General features: G+C 34.3%; 1 protein-coding gene across 1 annotated transcript in view; it reads right to left on the reverse strand.

Annotated features, from left to right (window-relative positions):
- Window positions 1-17,829, reverse strand: part of TOP6BL (TOP6B like initiator of meiotic double strand breaks) — a 70,190-nt gene that overhangs the window by 44,209 nt on the left and 8,152 nt on the right. Inside the window, exon 3 of the mRNA XM_079105369.1 lies at window positions 16,206-16,259. Coding sequence (XP_078961495.1) covers window positions 16,206-16,259 — 54 coding nt within the window. The remainder of the gene's footprint in view (window positions 1-16,205; window positions 16,260-17,829) is intronic.

A 17,829-nucleotide genomic window follows, 5' to 3' on the forward strand; every position in this document is an offset into this window, starting at 1 on the left:
AGCTAAATGCCAGAAGATTAAATAGTACTATCATTGAAGTTCTGAAGAAAAGTAACTTTGAATCTGGAGTGTGTGTGTGTATGGTGCTGGGGACTGAACCCAGGACTTTGCACATGCTGGGCAAGCACTCTATCAATGAGCTATACCAGATTCAGGTGTTTTAATTTGGACTTTTAAGAGAGCCAGTCTACCATAAAAAATGAGAGACTTAACACCTACAAGCCCTCACTGAAAAGAAAGACTAAACAAACCACCACCACACCATTTTAGAGGGTTCACATTTTTGTTGAGATAGTGTGGGGATGAGGGAAAATGAGGTATCATCAATATAAAACTACTCTTCACACAGATCTCCAACTACTAAATCAGTCAGAAAATTTTTTAATCATGTGACAATATGAACACCCAAAAAACCATATATTGGGATTTTTTCTAGCAATGATGGTACAGAGTTTGGAGGTTGAATGGTATTAAATTAGAAGAGTTTGAATGCCTTGGTTTTCCATAGACCTACTGCTTAAAATGCACAAAAAAATAGACTCACAAGGTCGAAGGGATTGGTCTGTTAAAAATTAATAGTCTTGGGCTGGGGTTATAGTTCAGTTGGTAGAGTGCCTGCCTTGCAAGCACAAGGCCCTGGGTTCATTCCCCAGTACTGCAAAAAAAAAAAATTAATAGTCTTCAGATATAGGTAATATAATTTAGAATGTGATTTATCATCTAGTATAAAATAAAAATTTACTAGATGTGCCAAGGAACATGAAATTTTAACCAGTCAAGAAAAAAAGAACCAATCACTAGGGACAGAGCTTGATATGGTATAGATGCTAAATTTAGGAAAGACTTTAAAGCATCTATTATAAATATATTCAAAGACTTTAAACAGTGAGTGAACTATTAGGGAATATCAGCAGAGAAATGAACGCTACAGAACACCAGATGGAAACTGTGCAACTTTTCAACAATTAAAACACAGAAGTCACTGGATAGGTTTTAACAGTAACTTAAGAGATGACAGAAGAATCAGTGAAATCAATGAAGACAAATAACAAAAATTTTCTAAAAACAGGGCATATTGGCACATACCTGTAGTCCTGCTACTTGGGTAGCTGAGATGGGAAGATTACTTGAACCCGGGAATTCTAAGCATCTAAGCCAGCCTGGGCAATACAGTGAGGAACTGTCAGCCCCCAACCTCCACACACACACAAACAAATCAAAACAATACTATTGCAGTGGAGAACAGAGGTAAAAAGATTGAAGAAAACTGAATAATTTCTAGAGATCAGTAGGAAAATATCAACCAGTCTAAAACACATATAGTGGGAATCCAAAAGGAGAATAAAATGAGAATGAACAGAAAAAAATATGAAGAAATAATGGACAAAATTTCCTAAAATTTGATGAGCAATATTAAGATGTGAAAATCTCAGGTAACTCCAAGTGGAATAAATACAAAGAAAATTACATCTAGGAACATAATAGTCAAAACCAAAGATAAAAACTTGAGAGAAGTGAGGAAAAGCACATATTATAGACAAAGGAGGTATAATATGAATCACAGCTTACTTTTTATCATAAATAATGAAGGCCAAAAGACAACAGAACAGCATCTTTTAAAATGTTAAAAGGAAAAAAACTGTCAAGCTAGCATGCTACTTCCAGTGCAATGCCCTTTAAAACTGAAAGCAAGATAAAAACACTTCTAGCTAAATAAAATTTGAAATGATTTGTTGCTAGAAGGCCTACAACACAAAAAAAAAAATTGTTAAAGAATGCTTTTTAAGCTGATGATAAGAATCAAGATACACAAGAAGAGATGAACACAAGAAATGACAAATAAGTGGATGACTATAAAAGGCTATTTTTTCTCCTTGAATTTTTAACAGACAATTCTTCAAAACAAAAATAACTCTGTAAGGCAGAGTTATTATAACATTCAAAATACTCAAAATAGGGGGATAGGGCATAGCTCAGCTAAGTGGTAGAATATGAGCTTATGATGTGTGAAGTATTGGTTCAATCCTCAGCACCAAAATAAAATAATATGCTCAAAATTGAGCAAAAAATAAAAATATAAAAAAGGAAAGAAAAGAAAAAGTACTGAATTATTAACTCCAAAACAAAACAACCACAAGTGGTTTTTCCCTAATGACACACAATGCTAAATAAATTTTCATATGCTTACTTGCCACCTATATATTTTCTTTGGTGAGGTATCTGCTTAATTTTTTTGGATAAGTACTGGGGACTGAAATCAGGGACACTCTACCTCTGAGCCATATCTCTGGCCCTTTTTATATTTTATTTCGAGACAGGGCCTCACTAAATTGTTAATGCTAACTTTGAACTTATGATCCTCCTGCCTATCTTTTGCCCATTTTAAAATTAGGTTGTTAATTTTTTTACTATTGAGTTTTAAAACTTCTGTTTTGAATAACAAACCTCTACCAGATGTGTCTTTTGCAAGTATTTTCTACCAGTCTGTGATAAGTCTTCTTAAACTCTCAACATTGTCTTTCACATAGCAGGTTTTCATTTTAATTATATTTTAATGGAGTCCAGCTTATCATTTCTTCCACTGGATCATACCTTTGTGCTTTCACTTTGTATCTAAAAAGACATCACCATACCCAAGGTCATCTACATTTTCTCCTACATTATCTTCTAGAAGTTTTAAAGTTTTGCACTTTACATTTAGGTCTATGGTCCATTGTAGTTAATTTTATGTCTAGAGTCTCATGTTCATTCCCTCCTCCCCGTCTTCTACCTCCCCACCCCGCCCCCGTCTGTTCATAGAGGTCTAGACAGTCTATCACCATTTTTGAAAAAACTATTCTTGCTTCATTGCATTGCCTTTGCTACTTTGTCAAAGATCAACTAACTATATATACATGAATCTATTTCTGGGTTCTGGGTTCTTTTCCACTGATTTGTCTCCTATTTCACCAATATCACACTGTCTTGTTTTCTGTAGTTTTATACAAGTCTTGAAGTCACTTGGTGCCAGTCCTCTGACTTTGTTTTTCTTCAACACTGAGTTAGCTATTGGGATCTTTTACCTCTCCATATAAACTTTAGAATCAGTTATCAAGAGCCACAAAATAAATTGTTGAAATTTTGATTGGGATTGCATTGCATATACAGATCAAGTTGAGAAAAACTAAATCTTAACAATAATGTCTTCCTGTCCATGTCTTCCTTCCAATAAGGTCTTCCTTCCTATTCTTCCCATTTTTCTAGTTCTTCTTGGATATCTTTCATCAGAGTTTTGTAGTTTTCCTCATATCAATCTTATACAGATTTCTTAGATTTAAATAAAAGTATTTCACTATTTGGGTGCTCATATAAATGACAATTTTTTAAAAAATTTTCAAGTTTCACTTGTTCATTGTTGGTGATTACTTACTGTATATTAACATTGTCATAATCACTTATTAATCCATATAAAAACATTTAAACAATTTGTCAATTTCTACAAAAAGTCTGCTGATATTCTAATTGTGTTCAATCTATATATTAATTTGGGAACTATGGACATCTTAGCAATATTCCAATCTATAAACATAGTATATCTCTCCATTTATTGTTTCATTTCTCTCAGCGATGTTTTGTCATTTCAGGACAGAAATCTTTTACTTTTGTTCAATTTATCTCTAAGTGGTTCATGTTTATTGATGCTATTGTAAGTGAAACTTTTCATTTTTTTTTTACAATTGTCTGCTGCTAGTATATAAAATATTTTTTGTATATTAACCTTCTTTCATATGACCTGCTAAATTGACACATTTGTTCTAAAAGTTATTTTGCAGATTCCATTGCATTCTGAACATAATCTTGTCATCTGCTAATGAAGTCAGATTTGCTTCTGCTGTCCGAACTGTAGGTCTTTTATTTCTTTTTTCTTGCCTTATTACTCTGATTAGAACTGCCACTATGATTTTTAAATGATATTACCAAAGACTTCTTAAAAGAAAAATAATTACTCTAATTAAAAAATATAACATATACTATTCAGAATGGTACTCATATTAACTATATAGGCACAGAAAAAAAGAACCAAAGGAAAAACAAAAAATATTAAATAGCAACTATCTCTAGAATTACTGGTGATATTTATTTCTTTCACTGTTCTTTATTATTATTATTATAAGCATAAAATACTCTATGAACAGTGAAAATCAACATTAATTTTAAATTGCTCAAGGAGTATTTAAATGCTCAGATAAAACTTGGATTTGATAGTATAATATAAATATAGACAAGTTCATAATATCTGAAAAAGTAAAATTCATGACAACTATTAGGCTATATAGTACATATTCTATTTATTAGTCAGTATACCACGAAATTATTCCTTTTTGAGTAGAAATAAAAAGTATGGTAGAAATAAAAATTATTTTTTCCTCCTAATATGATTTTTCTAAAAATGAAACAATTTTCATTGATACCATCTTGTTTTCTGTTAACTTTCCCCAAACAAGTGACTTACATTCAAGAAATCCTTTCAAAAATTTTGGTTCAAAATCAAAAAGAAACTTTATGTAGAACTCAACCTGATTATTCAGAAAAAACAAATGTTATTAATAACAGCTAACATTTAAGCATTTCTTTTATGTTGTACACTATACTAATGCTTTATAATATTACCTAATAAATTCTCACAATCCTGTAAGTACTGTGTATTTCCATATTTACAGTTGAGAAAACTGATATTCAAATGTCCCACAATATGCATAAGGCAGTTAGGGTTCAAGTATAGGGCTTCTGACTCTTAAATGTCTATGTTTTTTAATCACTACCTACCTATATACAGTGAAATAAATTATAAGAATATAAGCAGCACATTTAGTTTTCATTATTATATTTTCTTTGGAAAAGAAGATAATCATTCAAATAGCTGTTGTTTAAAAATTATTTTTATATAATATCTAATTCTTCAAGAAGCTCCTCAGTGATAACCTTATGTCAGTAGAAAATGAGATTTAGGAAATCAATACTGTGTGCGTGTGTGTGCGTTTTACCAGGTATTAAACCCAGGGGCATTTTACTACTGAGCTATATCCCCAGTCCTAATTTTGAGACAGGGTCTTGCTAAATTGCTAAAATTTGACCTTAAACTTGAGTTCCTCCTGTGTCAGTCTCTGGAGTCACTGGAATTACAGGCATGCACCACTACATCCAGATCATATCAATATATTAAACCAACCTGGGCATGACGGTGCATGCCTATAATCCCAGCAGCTCAGGAGGATGAGGCAGGAGGATCACAGGTTCAAAATCAGCCTCAGCAATTTAGCAAAACCCTATCTCAAAAGTTAAAAAAAAAAAATTCATTACAAATGCATATCTTTTTATTATCTTTTTTATTAGTTCATTTTAGTTATACATATTAGGTTCATTTTGATATAACTACACAAGAATGGAATATCATTTGCTCCACCTGAGTCCCTAGTACTTACTCTTTTTCTCTCCTTCTCCCTCCCTATTTCTTTACTCTATTGATCTTTCCTTTATTTATAGTTTTTTAAATTAGTGCCTGTGGATATACATAAAAGTGAAACTCATTGTGGTATATTCATGTATGTACCTAGGAAAATTTGATCCAAGTCATTCCACTGTTTCTCCCTTTTCCTGGCTCTCCTCAATCCCCCTCAATCCCCTTCTTCTTCTGCTTCCTCTTCTACTTTCATGGAATCCCACCCCCCCACACACACACATACTTCTTCTTTTCCCACTTTATTTTGGTCTAGCTTCCACAGATCAGAGAAAACATTTCACCCTTGACTTTCTGGGTCTGGACAGTTTCACTTAGCATAATGTTCTCCAGTTTCATCCATTTACTAGCAAATGCCATAATTTCGTTCTTTACAGCTAAGTAAAACTCCATTGTGTATATATACTCCATTTTCTTTATCCACTCATCTGTTGATGGGCACCTACAGTAGTTCCACAGTTGAACTACTGTGAATTGCACTGCTATAAACACTGCTGTGGCTGCATTCCTATAGTAGGCTGATTTTAGATCTTTTGAAATATACCAACGAGTGAGATAGCTGGGTCATATAATGGTCCCTTTCCTAGTCTTTTGAGGAATTTCCATACTGTTTTCCCAAATGGTTGTACTAAGTTACCGTTCCACCAACAATGTATGAGTGTACTTTTTTTCTCTACATCCTCACCAACATTTATTATTATTTGCATTTTTTTTTTTTTTTTTTGGTGCTGGGGGTTGAACCCAGGGTCTTGTGCTTGTAAGGCAGGTACTCTACCAACTGAGCTGTCTCCCCAGTCCATTATTTGCATTTTGATAACTGCCCTTCTAACTGGAGTGAGATGAAAACTCAATGTAGTTTTAATCTACATTTCCCTGATTGATAGAGATGTTGAACATACTTTCATATATTTATTAGCCATTTCTCCTCCCTCTCCCCCTTCTCCTCCTCTGCAGGGGTACTTGGGATTGAACCCTGGGTGGGGCACTTTACCACAGAGCTATATCCTCAGCCCTTTTTATTTTTTATTTTAAGACAGGGTCTCACTAAGTTACTTAGGGACTCGATAAGTTGTTCAGGCTTGCCTTAAACTTGCAATCCTCCTGCCTCAGTCAGCTCCAAAGTCATTGGGATTACAGGCAAATGCCTCCTGTGCCTGGCCGTATTTGTTCTTTTGAGAAGTATGTGTTTAGTTATTTTGCCCCTTTATTAATTGGGTTTTTCTTTTTAATGTTAAGTTTTTTGAGTTCTTTATATATTCTGGATATTACCCCTGAGGAGCAGGTGGCAAAGATCTTCTCCCATTCTGTATGTTCTCTCTTCGTGCCCTTGTTTCCTTCACTGTACAGCTTTTAAATTTGATGCCATGTCACTCATAGATTCTTGAAAAGAACAGTTTTCAATCAGAAAAAAAGAAAGAGAGGACGTAAATTACCAACCAATACCAGAAGGAAGAGAAGTACTGCTAGGGATTCTACAAACTTAGAAGGAGAAACTTACGAACAAATTAGATTTATCCCAGGAATGCAAGGCTATTAAACATTCAAAAAACCAACATAATTCACTAAAAAAGAAAAAAATGACCCACCCAATAGAAGCATTAAAAAAAGCATTTGACAAAATCCAACATCCATTCCCATAAAAAGCCCTCAGCAAATCTGGACTAGGCGACAACTTCCTCAAATGATTAAAGGGTATCTACAAAAACCTACAGCTTACATCACATTTAATGGTAAAAGACTGAACGATCATTCCCGAAAATCAATAACAATATGAGAAAGTCTGATCTTGCTGGGCACAGTGATGTTGCCTGTAATCCCAATGACTCACAAGGCTAAGGCAAGAGGATCACAAGTTAGATGCCAGCCTCAACAACTTAGTGAGACCCTAAGCAACTTAGCAAGATCTTGCCTCAAAATAAAAACAGGTGCAGTGGCACACACCTGTAATCCCAGCAGCTGGGGGGCTGACGCAGAGGATCACAAGTTCAAAGTCAGCCTCAGCAAGTTAGCAAGGCCCTAAGCAACTCAGTGAGACCCTGTCTCTAAATAAAAATATAAAAAGGGGTTGGGGATGTGCTCAGTGGTTGAGCACCCCTGGGTTCAATACCTGATACCAAAAAAAAAAAAAAAAAAGTTTAAAGTTTAAAATAAATAAATAAATAAAAAGGGCTGGGATGTAGCTCAATGGTAAAGTACCCCCAGGTTCAATACTCAATACCAAAAAGAAAAAAGAAAGTCTGATCTTACCACTTATACCACTCATATTCAATATTGTACTAGAGGATCTTGCTAATTCAGTAAGTAAAGAAAAGAAGGAAAAGGTATTCAGATTATAAAGGAAGAAGTAAAACTAGAATTGGAGATGCTATGATCCTCGATGTTGATAATCCTATAAAATTTACAAAAAGCTATTAGAACTAATAACTTAGTTTAACAGGGTTGAAAAATGCAAAAATAATTGTACTTCAAATAGTAGCAAGGAACAATTAGAACTTGAAATTTTTTAAATATCAGAAATATTACTGTTTAAATCTGATAAAACAGATACAATATCCATACCCTGAAAACTCAAAACATGATTAGAGAAATTAAAAATAATATAAACATGGAGAAATATGATATGTTCATGGATCATAAGACCAAATATTGCTATAGTAGATGTAATTCTCTGCCAAATTGATCTAGAAATGCAATGTAATCTCAAAATCCCATAAAACTTTATTCCCAAAATTCATATGGAAATGTCAAGGGGCTACAATAGCCAAAACACTTTTAAAAAAGGCAAAAAGACCATTTTATTTCATCATATTTTTTTCTTATTTTATTTATTTATTTGGTTCTGGGGAGTGAACCTAGATACAACACTTTACCACGGAGCTATGCCTCCAGCCTTTTTTATTTTATTTTTATTTTTACATTTTGAGACAAGGTCCTGCTAAATTGTAGAGGCTGGCCTTGAATCTATAATATTCCTGCCTCAGCATTCCAAATAGGTGGGATTACAGGATACGCCACCCTCACTCAGCTCAGTTGATTTTCTTTTCCTATTTCTAATTAGGTTTCTATTCCCACTTCTATTCCTATTCCCATTTCATTTAATTTCAATGAGACAGGATCTGTACTAAGCAGACTGGTCTGGAACTCCTGATCTCAAGTGATCCTTCTGTTGCCTCAGACTCCCAAGTGCTGGGATTTCAAGTATGCCACCTTGAGGCTTGGGGATGCTAAGGATGGAACTTCATACATGTTAGGCAAAGCTCTACCACTAAGCTATATCCCTAGCTCTTGAAGACCTATTGTAAAGCTGTAGTAATCAACATAGTTCTGGCATCAAGACAGAGAAATAGACCAAAATACAGGATCCATAAATAGCTCCACACAAATATGGTTTTTCAGTAAAAGTACAAAATTAACTTAGTAGAGAATGGACAGTTCCCCCAATAAATGGTACTGGAACACCTGGGATATTCATATGCAAATATTTTCAATCCATATCTTACACCATACACAAAAATCAACTCAAAATGGATGATAGATTTACATGTAAAGTACCAAAACTATAAAACTTTCAGAAGCACACACAAAAGAAAATCTTTATGACCTAGGTTAGTCACAGATTTCTTATTTATGACACCAAAAGAATTACAAATAAAAGGAGAAAACTGTAATTTTGGCTTCATAAAAATCAAGAACTTCTCTTCTAAAGACACTATTTAAAAAGTGAAAGTACTGCCAGGAATGTTGAAATATCTGTAATCCTGGCAACTCAGGAGGTTGAGGTAGGAGGATCCCAAATTCAAGGCCAGCCTAGGCAACTTGGTAAGACCCTGCCTTAAAACTAAATAAGTAAATAAGCCTGGGGGTCTTTGTCCCTCCATGGTTGAAGGTCTTTTTCAAAATGTACTCTGAATACTAGACTCATCTCTAGGTTGTCCTCTTATCCCCTCTTCTTGAGGTTCTGAGGTTTGGGACTAAAGACTTTTACTTATTTTTTCAGCTTTTTTGAGGTCTAATTCATCTATTCACTTTAGCTTGATAGTGTCTTTTGAAGCACAAAAGTTCTTTGTTTTGTTTCGCAGTGCCGAGGATGGAACCCAGAGCCTCGCACACGTGCTAGGCAAGCGCTCAATCATTGGGTTACACTCCCCGCCTTTGAAGCACAAAAATTTTTAATATTGATGAAGTCCAGATAATCTATTTTCCTTTGGTTGTTTGTGCTTTAAACGTCATATCTTAGAAAACACGGCCTGATCCAAGTCACAAAGATCTGTTTTCTTCTAAGACCTAATGGTTTTAGCTATATTTAGGTCTTTGATCCATTTTTTGGTTAATTTTTTTTTTTTTTGTGGTGCTGGGGATTGAACTCAGGGCCTTAGCTGCTTGCAAGGTGAGCACTCTACCAACTGAGCTATCTCCCCAGCCCCCATTTTTTGGTTAATTTTTGTATATATCATATCATCCAACCACTTTTTAGAATGTATTAAATGGTTTACCATAAAGTTACTTGGGAAAAAAATACCTTACCAGTCAAATTTACCACCATGGAAAGCCAACTCCTGTGTTCCCAGATGAGATAAAAGGTATGTGGTAATCGAAAAGGCCAGAGTAGAACAGTAAAGTGCCCAGCTGATTACTCAATGAGGAATCACAACGGTTCAAGAATTTTAAGCCAAAGCAAGTACATAGCAGACTAGCTCCCACTGACTGCTGAAGAAAAAGAGTTACACACCATTCTGCCAGGGGATGAGCCAAGTCCCAGGAACTCAGATAATAAGAGCTATCCTCTGGGGGCTGGGACTATAGGTCAGTGGCAGAGCGCTTGCCTAGCTCACGTGAGGCACTGGGTTCAATCCTCAGCAGCATCACATAAAAATAAATGAATAAAGTAAAAGTTAAAAAAAATTTTAAAAAGAGCTCTCCTTTTGTTCCCCTTTGTTTATCCAAGTTAAAAAAGAAAAGAAATGGCAAGGTATGGTGGTACACACTTGTAACCCAGTGGTTCTGGAAGTTGAGGCAGGAGGATCCCAAATTCAAAGCCAGCCTCAGCAACTTCGGGATACCCTAAGCAACTTACGTAGATCCCCACCCTGCCCGGTCTCTAAATATTTTTAAAAGGGCTGAGGATGTGTCTCAATGGTTAAGCACCCCTGGGTTCAATACCTGGAGAAAGAAAGGAAGAAAGAAAAGGAAGAGAAAGAGAAGGGGAGGAAAGGTGGGAAGAGAGGAAAAAGGAGAGGAAGAAAAGGAAAAAGAAAAGTAAAAAAAGAAAAGAAGGAAAGGAAAAGGGAAGGGAAAGGAAAGGAAAAGGGAAGGGAAAGGGAAGGAAAGGGAAGGAAAGAAAAGGACTGTTTCTGGACTGGATATGAACCATTTCTCCCCTTTCAGTCCCCTTCCCTGTCATGTCAAATACTAAACATGTTCTCAATAGTAAAGTGCAATTATGTAAGTGTAAGAGAAAAGAGTAAAGAAATATTAAAGAAGCAAAAGAAGACAGAAATCTGTTTTAGCTTCTGATCTTTAATCAGCCTCTATAAAAGCTTGCCAAGTGTTAGGCAAATTTGGCAGCAAGAGACTGTTTAGAATTTATCAAAAGCTTGACAATTAAGTGTAGTCTCATGGGATTTAGTGGATAATTATGATCTCTAAGACCACAAACTCTTCCCTTAGTTTCAAACTTGTCTATGATGCTGAGGTAAGTCTTGGTCTCCTCATCTCTGAAAGAGAAATCACTAATAATAACACTATGTCCGATCTACCTCTTACAAATGAATGAGATCATGTCTACAAAATGAGCTCCTGTTGGAGGGAAATATTAGATAAGTTCTGAACCTCAGAGTTGTTGATCCTGTAAGATGTAAAATTATATAGATTTTCAATTTTGAATACAAAAATCTTAGATTAAAACAACTCAATTAACAGCAAAGCAATAAACCTTTTTTCCTTTTTCTCAAAAAAAAAAAAAAAAAAACTCAATTAAGACAGACATTCAAGAGTTCATCATTATGACATTCTCACTCAACGTTGAGCAAGCCTGGTCCTGTCAACTTCTCTATGAAAAGCACCACTCCTTATTTCCTTTCCCAACAAGTTAACAAGACGCCAAAACTAAACTTGGGGGAAAAGAGTCTCTTTGACACCAAAAGGGGATTATAGGGAAGAGATGATAATGGAATTTTTATAACCATATAACCATACATTAACAGCAAAGTCCTTCCTATTTACAAGGACTAGTATTCTTATCTAGAATTATTTTTTGAAAAAAATATTTTCCAACTTGGAAAAAAACATTTGAACATTAAAAAAAATAATTTGCCAAACTACAAAATTAAGTTATGTCAACAAACATGGAAGAGCTGGGTACGTACTAAGTGGTAGAGCACTTGTCTAGACATGCATGAAGCCTTGGGTTCAATACCCAGCACTACAAAACTAAAAAATAAAATAAAATAAAATAAACAAGGGAATGAGAAGTTATTTTGAAAATGTAGGTAAATAAATAATTATAATTTGAGTTAAAAAGATAGGAAAAACAGCAAAATAAATAGAGACCTTCAGGAGCAGTGGTGCATACCTGTAATCCTAGCTACTCAGAAGGCTGAGGCAGGAGGATTGCAAGTTCAAGGTCAGCCCAGGTAACTTAGCAAGACCCTATCGCAAAATAACATAAAAATAAAAAAGGAGTAGGGATGTAGCTCAGTAGTAGGGTGCTGGCCTATCGTGCATGAAACCCTGGATTCAATCCCCAGTAATACTATAGAAATAAATACCTATGAATAAAGATTTTCCTCCATCTCATCCACATTCCCTTATTTCATTTCTCCTCTTTCTATCTTCACCTCAGTAAGGGTTTTATAAGAAGTGGTCTCTAGATTTGAGCAAGTAGGACAAACAGGAACAATAATGTTTCACTAAGTAGATATTTGTAACACAAGTATTTATACCCAAATGAATAATATATGCATAAGTGGAATTACAAATAAGTGGATAAGTATACAATGTATAATGGTGATATACATATTTAAATGTAATGAGAAATTTTAAACACACAAGAATTTATCTATCTTAAAGGGCATCATTCTACAAAGGGGATTATTCTCATTGAAAGAAGGTACCAAATATGGTCTGAGGTTTTTTGTTCAGACATCATTAGGGAAAGAATATGAAGCTCCTTTAAAATTAATTTAATAAGTAATAAATATATATAATATTACAAAGGCAAAATTAACAAAAAAAATCAATTAGATTAGATGATACAGGAAAGAAGCAAGCCTGCCCTTCAAAAAGCCAAGATTTCTAATCCTAAAGAATATGAGAGTATTATATCACTAGAAAGAGTAGAGCAAGCAACACAAGTCAGTTTCCAGAACATGAACCCCATTTTAGACATGTCACACACGATATTTCAGAGGAACTCATAAACAGAATAGTATTACTGACAAAGCCATGCCAGTGGAGTTTAGGAGATATGTTTGTAATAGAGAAGGAAAAATAAGTCTCATCAGCACATAAATAAGAAAGTTTAAAGGCAGAGAAGCTGTCTGAACTTAAAAATAAAGAATATGTAGAACAAAGGAAAAAAGCCTTACTGGTGACTGAACTTTGGGGACTACCCTGCAAGTTACCAAAAGAAGCACTCTGAACATCCCTCCATTAGAGTCCCTATCATACTGCATTTCATTTGCAGAGCTGCCTTTCCTTCCCATGACCTCCTCATGGCAAAGCAGATATTCAGTACGTTTACTCAATCATTGTATGAATAGTTAGTGACCAGAAGAGAAAGGGAAAAAAAAATTAGAAAGGTTAGGAAACTAGAGAGATTACTGAATTATTATTTATTAATTCAGCATTAAAATTCCCTAAAACATGACTGTTTTCTATAGGAGATGACCTGAAGTATTCCTGATCCACAGAAAAAGTACCTGCTACAATGCTGATAGAACAGATTTAAGAACAAAGAAAACTGAAGCTGGATGGCTCCACAAAAGTCCGGTTCCCCAAGAGAGGTGACCTTACTTTAGGCACTGAGATAAATCAACTGAACAATGAAGATGACAACATGGACTGAATTCAGAGGCCTACTATGAATTTTGTATAGAAAAATAATTCTTTAGCATCTTGAAATTTGATGATTAATGAATCAGATGCCAAATGAAGCTGAATAAACTGTGATGGACCAATTTAAAGCATTTGATAACAGTATTAAAGGAATGTTAAATAAATAATAATAGTAATAAAGGCATAATTAATGATGCATAAGAGGGAGCTAAGGGATCGAGTCTTAGTCTTGGCCAATTTCCTTTGTGAGCTTCAGTGAGTAATTTATGTAACTAATTAGTATGAATAAATAGCATTATGGAGTGGAGGTTAGTATTATGAACCCTAACAGCTAAAGAGAAGACTTAGACTGAAGTTGGCTACTAGAGGTGATTGACCATGAACAAAAGACTCAATTTTTATTATATACTTAATGTGCAATACATATTTGTACAAAGAGTCACCCATTCTTTATCAGGATATAAAAATAGATTAAACAAAATTGCTGAGCTTTTAAAATAACAGTTAAATTAAAATTAAGTCACCATGACACAAATTGTTTAAAATTTGCATTAGCATAATAAACAAACAGGTGGTCATCCCATAAAAGATACTCAATACTTCCTCCCTAGTAATAATAATGATAATAAAAACCATTCCCTTATTCTTATGAGCTTTTCATTTTTTTCAAAGCACTTTCACAAATATTAATTGAAGAAGCAGCCTTATGTATAATCTGACCACTCCTTGTACAAGCATATTAAGTATGGGTTTATGTTACAGGAAATACTCCTGTCTCCTCCCTAGTGGTAATAATATACTCCCTTTTATTTACATGGATTTTCATTTCTTTCAAAGCACTTATATACATATTTACTGGAACAGTGAAATTAGGAATGATCTCTCCATTCTCTGCATCATCTCAAGGGTGTAATCCAAAAAAAAAGAAGAGAATCTGAAAATCAATAAATAAACTACATGATTTTGAGGCAGTTAACCCCTAAATCCTGAACATGAATTTGGATCATCCAACAGTCTCTGAATCAGAGCAACTCTCCAAGACAATAAATGAATTTCCCCTTTCAGCCATAGACTTAGGAGGCAGTTAAATAGAATGATTAAGATATCATAAGTATGAACACAAGGTAGAAAATTAAACCTAGCTTGTTCACTGCTACAACTCCTCCTCTATACCGAACACAGGCCTAACACATACTAAATGCTCAATAAATCATTACTATCATTATTACTAAAAGAGCATGCTATCCTAATTCACAGATTATCTGTTCATAAGACGAAAACAAAAATCTCAAATTTTTTATTACTTTTCCTCCACAATTACCATTTTTATGTGTATGCACAAGAAAGCAGAACCTAAACAAAATTGGAATCACAGGGCAAAAGCTAAGCTCTATTAAGAAGCTAAAGATAAAAACTGCTGGAAGTTAGATGCCAAGGGCCAAGGCAAGGCAAAACAAGGCAAGGCAAAGGGTTGGTGGAGATACCTGATGACCCTTAATTCAGTAAGCAAGAAATTTTAAGTCTTCATTCTTAGGCTAAAATATTACTCCAAAGAAGCAGTTTCAAATGGCAGAATTATTACCTACATATTTGTGTCTTCAGAGTATTCATTTTGTAACTGAATTACAAAAATAGTTTCAGCCTTTTATCTGATATGACCAAGATGAAGGGAGATACTCTGATTTAAGCAATAACTGAGTTGCTGGAAATTTGGATACAAATTAAATTTTTAAATTGATTTGCATTTTACAATGTTCACATTTGCACTAAGAAAATCTGCAACTTAAAAAAACCCAGTGGTGATAAACTTCATAAACATTTATTATATAACACATACCTTTCTAGTCTAGCTTTTTGGTTATTTCCATTTTAATATACAACAGATTTTCTTAAAACTAGGACTAATGTCTGGGTTTTTTTAAAAAACAACAATCTACTTATCCATACATAGTTGGGGGAAGTTTCTTTTAAAAGTTTATTTTGTAAAATGTGTAAATTAGCAACTCGTTAGGAGAAAAAGCAAGACCAATGAATAATATTTATGAACCAAACAACCACAGAAGATTTTTCAAAAAAATGAAAGCAGAATTCTCAGATCATTTTGGTCTCCTTAAAATAAACAGTATGTCCTTTGACTTGCAGATTATTCTTATTCAAAGGAAAGAAGAAATACTTAAAACTAAGGTCACCAAAACTCCTAAACCATTTCAATTTTGGCACAATGTGAAAAATAGTATTAATACTAGTCAAAATCATTTTTAGTAAAAGCATTCTCTTTCTTTTAACTAGATGGTAACAAATACTTTACTAAAATTTTTATTTTACTCTTAGAAATTTTTCCCTAAGGCTGTATACAGACTATTCAGAGAAGCAATAGCAAGGTAGGTATCTTGTTCATTCCTGTATCTATACAGTTTTAAAGATCATCTTTCAGTGGAGTTGCTAGATAAAATGCAGGTTGAAATTTTACATAAGACATACTTGTACTAAAAAAATTATTATCATCACAAATTCAAATTTAAATGACCATCCTGCACTTTTACTTACTAAATCTGGCAGCTCTATCTTTCAGTATAAGTCTGTTTCAGAAAATACCAAATTCATTGCCAGTAAGATACTGATTTAGTCTTGTAAAAGCTGGGTAATTCTTTACCTTTTTGTAATTTCTTGAGGACCAAAACACCACAAATGCTTCTTGCAGAAGCAACTGTAATAGAATACAAAGAAATATAAATAAGACAATTAAATGGATTTTATTTTTCAAAATCAAGGCTGGAGATATAAGTCAGTGATAGACTGCCTAACATGGGAGAGGCCCATGGTCAATCCCCAGAACTTCCCCCAACCCCCATCCCCAACACATCAACTGCCAAGTCTGAAACACTACTTATAGATACATAACATTTAAAAGAGATCCTATTAATGAGTTCAGTTAAAAAAAAAAAAAAAAAAAAAAAAAAGCAAAGTACCAAAAAAGCCCAAAAAAGCACTATGAGTCTGCAATGATTGTCTGGGGGGCAGAATAATTTCTGAGATGATAACCAAATGGCAAGGCAAGTCTTTTTACCTATATTTAACAATTACTTATAACCAACAGTAGGACAGTTCCTTTTGGATGCTAGAATACCTTACAGAAAAATTATGAGACGACTGCAAACTGCAGCTAGTAATCTGAGTACATACCAATAACTCACATTCCAGTGTAAATTAAAAATCTGGCCCTACTTTTAATCAACTTTACTCCTTGAATATATCTTACTACACTATCAGGTAAGAATTCTTTGTACCAGAGTTCTAAATCTAAACATTAAAACATTTAGAGAGTATCTCTTTAGGACAGATGAAGGAGGAGGCACTTAAGAACTTTTGGTCGACCACCTGGAGGTTTTTTCTTTAAGAATCTAAGAATAGGGGCTGAAGTTGTGGCTGTGTTACAGCACTTGCCCGGCACATGTGAGGCCCTGGGTTCGATACTCAGCACCACATATAAATAATAAATTTAAACAAAAGATCCATTGACAACTAAAAAGAACCATATATATATATATATATATATATATATATATATATATATATTAAACACACACACACACACACAAATATATAAAATCTAAGAACACATCACAGGAACCAACAGAAACGTCTCTATCCCTCAGAAAAATGCATATTCTGCATGCAGGAAATAAAGATTCAGAGTCAATGAACTATAATGAGGGACACCACCACTCTTCAAATGTATGTTGTCCAATACAATAGCTAGTAGCTATACATAGTTATTTAAAATTTTGCCAGATTAACTTAAAATTTCAGTTCCTCAGCCACACTACTCATATTTCAAGTGGTCAACAGCATAGATAAAGAACATTTCCATCATCACAAAAAGGTTCTAATAGAAAGCAACGCTCTAGATCTCGATTTTTAAATGACTCTGGATAAGCAGGGCACAGTGATGCACACCTAAAATCCCAGTGACCCAGGAGGCTGACACAGGAGAAATGCTTGGGAAATTTAATGAGACCCTGTCTCAAAATAACTTGGGCTGAGGGTATAGCTCAGTGGTACAGCATCCCCGGGTTCAATTCCCAGTACCCCCTCAAGATGATTCTGAACAAAGACACATACTTCAAAAGGCCAGAGCCCAAGTATTCTTGTAACAAAAGACTGTCTTCATTTTTCCTTCATGTTCCTCAAAGGCACATATGGGTTCTAACATAAGGGAGAGTGCATCATTGAGACACAGATGGCAGACAATGGCAGGTCTACACTAATGATTAACA

This window comes from Sciurus vulgaris (genome assembly GCF_902686455.1).
Source record: "Sciurus vulgaris genome assembly, chromosome: 11".
Taxonomy (NCBI): Eukaryota; Metazoa; Chordata; class Mammalia; order Rodentia; family Sciuridae; genus Sciurus; species Sciurus vulgaris.